Source organism: Xiphophorus couchianus, chromosome 1 (assembly GCF_001444195.1).
Source record: "Xiphophorus couchianus chromosome 1, X_couchianus-1.0, whole genome shotgun sequence".
Lineage (NCBI taxonomy): Eukaryota > Metazoa > Chordata > Actinopteri > Cyprinodontiformes > Poeciliidae > Xiphophorus > Xiphophorus couchianus.
Genome location: NC_040228.1, coordinates 3,260,843 through 3,271,739, shown reverse-complemented (window position 1 = coordinate 3,271,739; position 10,897 = coordinate 3,260,843). Strand labels below are relative to the sequence as shown.

General features: G+C 41.4%; 1 protein-coding gene across 1 annotated transcript; it reads left to right on the top strand.

Moving 5' to 3' along the window:
• The first annotated feature begins 437 nt into the window (after positions 1-437).
• On the top strand, positions 438-4,868 carry LOC114146697 (intermediate filament protein ON3-like). Its single transcript, XM_028021019.1, has 9 exons — positions 438-1,111; positions 2,333-2,541; positions 2,656-2,716; positions 2,833-2,928; positions 3,021-3,185; positions 3,273-3,398; positions 3,501-3,721; positions 3,810-3,868; positions 3,965-4,868. The coding sequence occupies exons 1-9, from the start codon at positions 569-571 to the stop codon at positions 4,189-4,191; spliced, it is 1,707 nt and encodes a 568-aa protein (XP_027876820.1). The 5' UTR covers positions 438-568; the 3' UTR covers positions 4,192-4,868.
• Positions 4,869-10,897: the final 6,029 nt, after the last annotated feature.

Below are 10,897 nucleotides of genomic sequence, written 5' to 3'. Positions count from 1 at the left end.
ATTTAGACAATAGTCTCGAGTTTGCATAATTAATTTAAGTCTTAATTTAATGTAAATAAATAAATAAATGTATTTATTAAGGTGCTGGGAACATTAAAGTTTTGTTCTTGCAAAAAGATACAACAGCAGTAAAGGGTACTGTGTGAGTCTGTAATTAGGGCCCCCGCCCTCCCACACCTCTCTGAAAGCCCCTAGCTTATCCCATGAAACGGTCTTTGCCAAAATGCCTATCCTCCCCTCACCCTGTGTGAGGGTGTGTCGAGCCCAGATCGCTTTACAAGGTAGCGCTGTTACCTGTCTGACAGGCTGAGTGGCTCCGAGCCAGAGTACCTGCCTGGGAGAGCAGCTTCAAGGGTCCAAGTAATTGGAGGAGAATCTGGGAGGAGGCTGGGCTTATTGGGACCTCCTTCACTCTGAGGCAGATAAATATCCATCTCTCACAGTTTGAAGGCACTTAGAGGGACTTGGCTCTCCTCTTAGTGTGCTCCACATCTCTGCCAAACCTCTCTGTCTCTGTTCCTCCTCCTTTTTTTCTGCAAACTACTTCCCAGAAGAAACTAGACCAGCCATGTCGACCAGAACAATGAGCGTGAAGACAAGCAGGACCAGCTATGGTTCCAGTGGCGGCGGTGGTTTTGGTGGCAGTGTCCGCGTAGGAGGAGGGGGAGGAGGATTTTCCTCAAAATCCGCTATTTCCATCAGACCATCTTACCAAATGGCCTCATCAAGCGCAGGTGGCTTTATGCAGAGATCCAGCATGGGTGGTGGTTTCAGCGGTGGCTCTTCATATGGTGGCTACGGTGGCGGCGCTGGTGGTGGCTACGGTGGCGGCGCTGGTGGTGGCTACGGTGGAGGTGCCGGTTTCGGTGGTGGCTTCGGTGCTGGTGGTGGCTTCGGTGCTGGTGGTGGCTTCGGTGCTGGTGGTGGCGCCGGAGGCTTCGGTGGCGGTGCTGGAGGTTTCATTGCACCCCCCATCACAAATGTCCAAGTCAACCAGAGCCTGTTGGCTCCCCTGAACCTTGAGATTGACCCCAACATCCAGACTGTCCGTACCCAGGAGAAAGAGCAAATCAAGACCCTCAATAACCGCTTCGCCAGCTTCATTGACAAGGTATGTTTTTACTACATATCATTTTAAAAACTGTAGAAATGATTTGTGCATTGCTGTTGACTTTCTTCTGAAGAGGTCATCAGTACACAGTGACTGTTCCAATCCTGTAGACTATCAATATGAAGTTGCTTGCAAAGTTGGCATGTCTCATCTCAAAGGGGGTCCTCAGCATGATGATGGGCATCTGTTCACAAACTGAAAGCCAACCGCTCTTACTGAGTTTCATTCAACCGTGACGGGTCTCTTACCAGGTGTTTCTGTGCAGAGCAGGAAGCAGGAAACTCTAGAGTGGTCATATCCAGTGACTGGTAGCTTTCAGTGTTAGTGCAAGAAGAGATCAGGTTACCACCTGTAACCATGACGGCACAGTGCTGCAGAGCTTCTTCATTCATGCAACAGGAGGACTTTTATTCCCTTAAGCCTCAATGCATTCTTTCAAAATCCTTGTGCAAAACGTAGTTGCTGGAATTTCTTTTGCATGCAGTGACAACTTCTTTGCCAAATTACACGTAGATGGTTGCTTGAATAAATACAAATGCACCACGCCCTGTGTGAGAAAGTGCACAGTTAGCTTTCCCTGCTGAGTAAACACCACACCTCACACACGAGATTATCAAGACTCAACATAGATGCAAAGTGGTCCAAGAAATCCCCAGTTGCAAGATATTGTGGACTAGGCATTACTTGATCATTTTGCCCAACTAGTAAAGGGTTGTCAGGTGACATTGGTCCACAATGAATTTATTGTTGGGAGTTTCAGGCAGGCATGTTCACTCAGTGAAAGTATGCATCCTTGTATCGAGGGGGCATCAATGTCAGGTGTTTAAGGGAGGGGCTGAACTTAGGTGTGCCAACCTAAACCTCACTTTAGCTTAGGAAAAATATTTACACCTACACAAAAAGGATTAGATTCTTTAATCCTTAAGATTTAATCACTTCAACAAAAACAAGAAAACGCATTATGTGAGTTTTTCCTCTCACGATAATCTTCTTATAGAAAGTCGCATTCAGTTACACTTCTCAATGAGTCACCCTCATGTAGAGGACCAAGATCATCCCTCCCCTGAGGGGGAAGTAGACACAGCAACTGGCAATATTTTGTATACATAATCTTTTTTTCTATGGGAAAGCCAACTAAAAGAAAGCTTACACAAGTCATCTGTAGAACATTAAAGCAAGCAAAGGGAAAAGTGTTTCTAAGCATGTTGAACATTTGTTCAGGTCCGCTTCCTGGAGCAGCAGAACAAAATGCTGGAGACCAAATGGAGCCTCCTGCAGGAACAGACCACCACCCGCTCCAACATTGATGCAATGTTTGAGGCCTACATTGCCAACCTCCGCAGACAGCTGGATGGGCTCGGCAACGAGAAGATGAAGTTGGAGGGAGAGCTGAAGAACATGCAGAATCTGGTGGAGGACTTCAAGAACAAGTGAGTGCAAGACTACCATTGTTGTGACATACTAAACCTACCTAGCACCAGATTATGTCTGTTATATTTTTTCAGTACATTCAAACCCATCTTTCACAATTTTTTCACACCCAGGTATGAAGACGAAATCAACAAGCGTGCCGGTGTGGAGAATGAATTTGTGCTCCTCAAGAAGGTGTGCAAACCATTGTATTGCGTTTCAGTCTTGTATCCCATAAACAATAAATGAGTCATTAATTATTGATTTCCTCTAAGCCCATTGACAAATGCCAACCCCTTTTCCCTCTTCAGGATGTAGATGCCGCCTACATGAACAAAATTGAGCTGGAGGCAAAGGTTGATGCTCTTCAGGATGAGATCAACTTCCTCAGAGCTATCTATGAAGCGGTAAGCAAAACAAAAATGTTACTGAAGGACACACAAGTTATTCTTTCCTCAGTGTGTCAGGATGTCAAATAATTCCCTTTGCTTGCATTCAGGAACTGAATGAACTCCAGGGACAGATCAAGGACACCTCAGTCATTGTGGAGATGGACAACAGCCGTGGCCTGGACATGGACGCCATTGTGGCTGAGGTCAGGGCTCAGTATGAGGAGATCGCCAACAACAGCCGAGCTGAGGCAGAGAAATGGTATCAGCAGAAGGTAAGAAATTCTCCTCAAATCAAAGTGCGATGGCAGGTTGAGTTTTGTACAAAATGCACTAACAATTATTACTCGACTTATTCCCAGTTCCAAGAGATGCAGACCTCTGCATCACAGGCCGGAGATGACCTACGCAACACAAAGAGCGAGATTGCCGATCTCAACCGCATGATCAGCCGACTCCAGAATGAGATTGAGGCCGTCAAAGGACAGGTACGAACATTTAGCGAGACAATAAAAGCTTTGCATCTTGACAGATTTAAGGAAAATGAAATGGCCGCATGTGAAGGTTCTTTTATGTTTCCAACCACATAGAGAAGCAACCTGGAGGCCCAGATTGCAGAGGCTGAGGAGCGTGGCGAGCTAGCTGTGAAGGATGCCAAGCTCCGTATCAAAGATCTGGAGGAGGCACTGCAGAGAGCCAAGCAGGACATGGCCCGCCAGGTCCGCGAGTACCAGGAGCTCATGAACGTCAAACTGGCTCTTGATATTGAGATTGCCACCTACAAGAAGCTCCTAGAAGGAGAGGAATCCAGGTAGAAACTTAATGCTAACCTTCTGCAGTAAGGCACATTGAAGTTTGAGTAACATTGACTGAGAATCTTTCACTTATTATCTTCATAGAATTGCCTCTGGAGGTGGAAGTGCAACCATCCATGTGCAGTCCTCAAGCTCCAGCTTTGGTATGTATTTGTGAAAGAATAAAATAGTATACCAGTAAAGTTTGGCATTGGGAAGTTGAACGTAGTCCACTAAAAATGTGTTGTTCTTTTTAACAGGTGGCTCAGGAGGCGGCATGGGCGGAGGCATGGGAGGTGGCTTCGGTATGGGCAGCGGCATGGGCGGCGGCATGGGCGGCGGCTACGGCAGTGGCGGCGGCTACGGCAGTGGCGGTGGATATGGCAGTGGCGGTGGATATGGCAGTGGTATGAGCATAGGAGGAGGAGGCGGCAGCATCAGCTCAAAGAGCTCCAGCAGGGTCTCTTCGTCTCGGCTTCGTTATTAAAAGTCCTGGTCTCTATTCTTCTTCCCTCGTTCTGCAACCTTTTCCACCCTCACCTTTCCATGCGGACACAGAGTCCCCTCAGGAACACGCTTTATCATTTACAACCAACATAATCACATAGAAACAGTTAGAGAAACCTACTGAACACAAGTTAAGGCAGAGAGATTGTTAAACCAAAGACAAAGAGCCGCAGAGATGTGAGTTAGCCCTGTCTCCTTTTCATCAGTCAGCCTGGCTGTCTTCTGGTTGCCGGATGCGTTGTTGTACAGACATGGGAATATTTGTAGTGTTACATTAACGAATCCATACAGGGTAACCACCGCTGCACAAAAACAGAGAACAGGAAGTGGCTTTGTACCTGAGGAGCAGGGATTTTCTAGCCTAGAATATTAGCCTCGTACCTCTTCTGTTGTCTCACATACATCATCCTGTGCAGTTTGCCATCTTTAAAAGCAGCCACATGTAACAGACAAGTTGATTGTTTTTTGTCTCTTTTTTTCTATTCATGTTTTGAGAGAACATGAGCTGTCCACTGTTTAAACTACATGGTGTGTGTGATCATGCTTTACTTTCAACAACAACTGTAAAACTAAATGCATAGGGCTGACTGCAACTACCAGATTTATTATGAATTGTACCATCAAAAAAAAGCTGCAATAAATCTGAATTCATATTCATTTGGTTGATTTTGTGTTTTTCTTTCTTCAAATAAGTTTTTCTCACTTTGTCTACACATGTAAAACTAAGTAATTTAAGAACTTTTATTTGACCTTGATTTCAGACAGAGAGCTAGTTATATCTCAAGTTTGTCATCTCTAATAATTATTTTCTGGACCAGACGAGGAATATTATATTATTATGACTACCTGTAGCACTAATACAGCAATGTCATGTTTAACTCTTGCTGAAGTTGGATTTAAATTGAGAGATTTGCTTCAATTTCAACTCAGACCAATTCAGCTTATTTATATGGTGACAATTCACAACAAATATATCTCAAGATACGTTAAAAAAAATTAACTCTACCAAATCATTCAGGTAGATTTCAAGTCAGTCATATATATTCCAAGTTGGTCCTTCTTTTCATACAATGCAGTCAAGTTCAGTTTCGTTTTCTAATAGTGTAAAATATTTTCTGTACAAGGAGTGCAGCGTTCCTCATATAAAAGCAAGGATAACATCTTACTTGGTATTTTATTATAACTATTCTAAGTTTTCACAGCCTGCAATCCTGCATTAACTGCAACAGAATCTGTGTATCAAAAAATACAAAATGCAAAAACAGACAGAATTTACTTGATCTAGAACAGTGGTTCTTAACCTTTTTTGAGATACCGAACCCATCAGTTTCATATGCACATTCACCGAACCCTTCTTTAATGATAAATAAAATATACAGTACAGACCAAAAGTTTGGACACACCTTCTCATTGAATTCAATGTTGTGTCCAAACTTTTGGTCTGTACTGTATATTTTTTCAAAATTCAAGACATAGGTACAGTATGTATATGTTTTTTTGCTGGTGCACAAAATGAGTCGTGCATGAACATCATCTTTGCTCAGAGAACAAAACCATGAACTCACAGCAAGTTACAGTATTATTTTATTCTGGCCCCCTAAAAATATTTTGGCCCATAAAAGAATTTCAGCCCCCAAAAATATTTTTTCACTATTTTACTAATTAAAAATAAATTTGGATTTTTTCAAAGAATAACATTTTTTTTTAATAACTTATTTTTTTTATTTTATTTTAAACTTAATTTGTTTTTTGTCATTTTGAATCCACTAAATACTTTTTGGGGCCAGAATAAAGTATTGCACAAATGACATACCTGCAAATCAGTGTGACTTCTGCTGTTTGTTTTTGGGAGACCAGTTCAGAGAGGCGTGGCTTCACCTTGGCAAGTGCATCTTCAGAGCAAAGTCTGTTCATTTTCTTCTTTTTTGCTCGACATATTTAGTATAGATTAAAATATTAAGAAAGAAACCACGCGACATACAACTATGACAGCCGCTGACACTGTGGGCACTAAATTCCCCGCAGCCCTGATTGGCCGAGCAATGTAACATGATCCTCTGCAGCAAGTGATGGCCAAGCGGGGCGGGTCATCACGACTTTACACAAGTGTGTCTTTACCTCCGCGGCAGAGGCTCCGCCGAACCCCTGAGACCGACTCATCGAACCCCTGGGGTTCGATCGAACCCAGGTTAAGAACCACTGATCTAGAAACTGTTCTGAGTGCAAAAGTGCAAGTTACCTGGTGACACCATGGAAGCTGTGCAGGAACCGCACAACAGTTTGATTACAGACTTATTCAACACTAGTATGACACACACAGACATTTCCTGCAAGCTGCAACAAATGAATTACCTACTGTTCTCTGGAACGGGCGTCAGAGGATTTGAAGTGAAAGATTTAAAGGCTGATTGAATTATATGCACTGGGGAACATACTCTAACATTCATTCAAAAATATCCCTGAATACCTACCACATAGTTGTTAGAGATTTTTTGGTATTATCATTTTATTCTTACTCTAGTTCACCTTAAGTCTATAGATCTTAGTGATTTTCTGTTTAAAGTGATTTTCTGTTTAAAGTGTTCTCTTCTTTAAATGACCTGGAGGTCACTACTGTCTGTTCAACTTTACGAGAAATAGATAACACTGAGTTTCTCAGACTTTAAACCCTTTTGCAAGAACACCTCCTAATTTAATCAGTCGTATATTGTTTTCTTGACAGTATTGACCGAGATTTGAACCGGGCTCAGACCTTTGATCAGATATCACATCTGGACCTGGGTTGTTAGATGTTTGGGTTAGAAGCTTTACGACCTCTGTTGTTTTTCCTGACTGCCCCCTTGCCTGTCCTTCTTTGACAATAAAAACAGGAGTTTTTGTGAGAACAGGTCAGAACGCTCTGTAGAACTGATCGGAGGAGAGGTTTTGATAGAGCGTTCTCCTTTTGCAAAAGCTCTACATAAAATTCATATACGTTGTCTGTGGTTCTTTCTTTTATTTAGGTTCGAAAGGAAAATACCTATCAATAGTAAAATTTAAAAAATGGATTATGAACAATCAACCCACCCACTTTTGATGGAAAGTATCATGGGAGATTTTAACTACAGTTTCTTCAACTTCTTGTTCCATCTAGCAGGGTAAAGCGCTAATGTGTATATACAAATATATCTCATTTAGTGTTTTACTATTACAGTAAATCTTATTAGTTGAACCTGTTCGTAAAAAAGTAAAACCTTTTTGGGGCATCTTGTGTTGAGTAAAGTTGGTGCTTCTTCCACCACAGAGTTCAGCTGTGGACACACAAACCCTGCACTAAGGAACAAATCTTGATTTCAGAGGTGAGGGACATACAGTTAGCTTCTCTTTTAGACATCCTGCCACCTGGCTACACTTAATTAGCCAACACACAGCCTACACAAATTCAGACATTAATATAAATGAAAGCTCTAATAGCAAAATCCATCTAACTGACGTGACCCAGGCAGAACAAACAGCCAACATATAAACAACATACAGCCTGGCTGACTAACAAAACACCAGTGTTCAAGTCCACTGTTGGGATGGGCAATTAGCAAGAAACTTCAGACCCAGGCGACATGGACTGGACTCTAGAGGCAAGCAGGCCTCAGCTAGAGTGGCTGTGTTTTGTAGTTTAAATATCTGCATGTTACTGTAGAAACAAGTAGACAATGAATCTGAGTAATTGACAAATTTGTGACTGAAACCTGCAGCCAGATGAAATATTTCATCTGGCTGCAGATGAAATATTGGTCGTAAATATTTCAATATACGACATGTATATGTCGTATACATGTCCTATATATTTTATAGATAAAATCTATAAAAGTAGTTTAATAAGGAAACTTTTAGTACATTAAAAGCTGTGATTACATCCATTTCTCTCAATGTGGTTTCTATTTATGATCAGCTTAAGATGAGCAATTGAATTGAAATGTTACATCACCTATAGACAGTGGTAGAGCTAGACTTTTAAAGTTGAGGGGGGGGGAGGGGGATCAGGGCTATCTCGAAGGGGTTGGGGGGTGTGGCAAAAATGAGAAAGTGTGTGTATATATATACATCTACATATAGATCCATCTATCTATATGTATGTATACACATCTATATGTATGAGTATATACTGTATATATACAGTACATGAAAGAGGGAGAGGTCGTGTTAACGGAATATTTTCCGTATTTGACCGGTTGTTTTTTTAAATTATGGGAAAATTTGAAGCCCGTCCGTCATTTGACAGGTTAATAATTAACGCCCCTGGCTGGTGCACATGTCCAGACATTATGGACTGTAGAGGCAACTAAAATCGGGTCGGACCAGAATTATTTACTTAATGGTGGCTCGGGCTTCTAATGCATTTAATGAGTTTGCAGCACATGGAGAAAACCTAAAGAGAATGAGTGATCAAGTTGTTCTGATCCACTTATTATAGTTTAAATAGAGGAGTAGCATATATATTACCACATGGACTTATATAAAGTTCTATACATTTTCTTTTCATATATTTAATATTGTTTTTCTTCTTTGGCTATTAGGTTGGCTTACAATGATTCCAAATAATGTACAGGAATGACCTGGTGTTGTTACATGTCAATCATCAGGGAGGGCAACTGAGGGGGGCAATCAGATGTCAGGGGGGGCCAGTGCCCTCCCGGCCCCTCCTTTGGCTCTGCCCCTGCCTATAGACAGTTATTTTCAGAAACCTATGGAAAGAAAAAAAGAAAACTTGCTTGCAGCCCCTAGCTATGACAGTTCAGCAAATTCTGGCATGTGCTGTCAACTCTGTGGACATGCCACACAAATGACTCTGAGTAGTGGAAGACAGTCTGCCAAATGTTTGAGTAAGTGGAGGTGAATGCAACATGCCTGAGCAGATACATGAATCAAGAGCTGCAAGGGCTGCCTGTCTTGAAGTGATGAAGGGTGTGACACGATCAGAGACAGGAGAAACTTTTAACATAATTTATGTAATTTGATATATGTTTGAATTGATCTGATATTTGTTCACACTTGCTTTGACACTGGTGCTTCATGTTTTTATTAAATTCAATAGGCAACAAGGTTGAAACACATGATTAAATACACCTGGTGGTCACTGGGAGAGAGACAACATAGAGACATAGAGACACACACTCACACCTGAGGTCAACTTAGAGAACCTAATGTTTTTAAACTGGGAAGAAGCCTGAATATCTGGTGGGAACCCATGTGTGAACAGAGTGAACATGCTGAAAGATTTGAACCGAGGACCTTCTTGCTGCTCCCAACTGCCACTTTACAGCTGAATTGCCTGTTTCATCATATCAAAACTTACTGTACGAGGAAAAACTACAAAGATGGTTTGAAGTGCTTTGGCAAACAACCCGAACCTTTTTACTATACCTTTTACCGCTTTGGTGTTGGACAAATAAGGAATATTGTGCAATTACGTCACAATTGACACATTATGTAATTAAGCCCCCACCATGGTGAAGCTGTCCCGTATTTTGGAGGTGTTGAGTTGATAACCCTAATTATTACACATTTAGAAAAGCGTTTTCATTTCAGTGCAGCACATTTCATCAGAGAAAAAGATATTAAGTCATGCTGTGTTCTAGGAAAAGGGCAGACACTGTAGCTAAGGAACACAGGTAAATAAGGAAGTTAGCAGCAACAAACCTGGTGTATGATGTTTTATCTGTAAATGAATGCTGCCCTCTAGTGACTGGAAGGAAGAATAACTAACTGGTTCATGCGACAGTTCTTTTCCATTTGCAAAATAAGATATTCCTCATTAGCATAAGATGCAATTCCTTATTGTACCTTAAGGGAGCAGTCAGGACTGAAATATTATTCTTATGTTAATTTTACAGTCCTAGCAGTGAGGGTGTCATTTCAGAACCAGACAAATATTAATTTACTGTTGCACCTTTTGAAATATACTGCAGTGTTTTATTTGAAAATAGGCAACATGCTATAGAACAAAGACACTCTACAGATTAAATTGACATTTAATGCATAATGAGATAAAGCATTAAGATTTTACATCAAGCAGCTCCACAGTGAGGCATGCTGTAGGTTCAGGAGCTAAAGCATACACAGACTGTATTAGCCAGGGTTACCCCTCTGAATTTCTGAGAACATGTCTCCCACAGCATGTGTTATAAAGTCAGTCTTGTGAGGGCAGTATATTGTTTTTAATGGACAATCAGTCAGGTAAGTCCAGCTTAGTCAGTTCTACCTTAGTAAGTGGGGTTTGACTGAAATGTGGGGAAAAATGTTTCAGGTCAACTCTGTCTAATTCAATGATTAACTAAACGTTTTACAAATCATTTGAACTATTCTGTTGTTGCCCTTCGCCTGGTAAAAACCAGACTCTTGTTCTACGCTTTGCTTCATTCAGAGAGTCTGGACACCTGGCTATTGAGAAACAATTGTTTGCTGAAGGCTTGGACTAAAATGTTTGGCCACGTCGATAAAGCTTACCTGAAATTGCATGTGCTGTAAACAATCAGGCCCCGTGTATATATGATGGAACATGATGGCTGTTACTGAGAGCTGCAGCAATAAAATCTCTTAAACATTCCTTCTTCTCTTACTTTAGTTGCTCAATATTTGAAAGTATGGCCAACAGACTCAATGGGTTTGTTTACATCATCTGTTGCAATTGTCAAACTACAACTATAAGT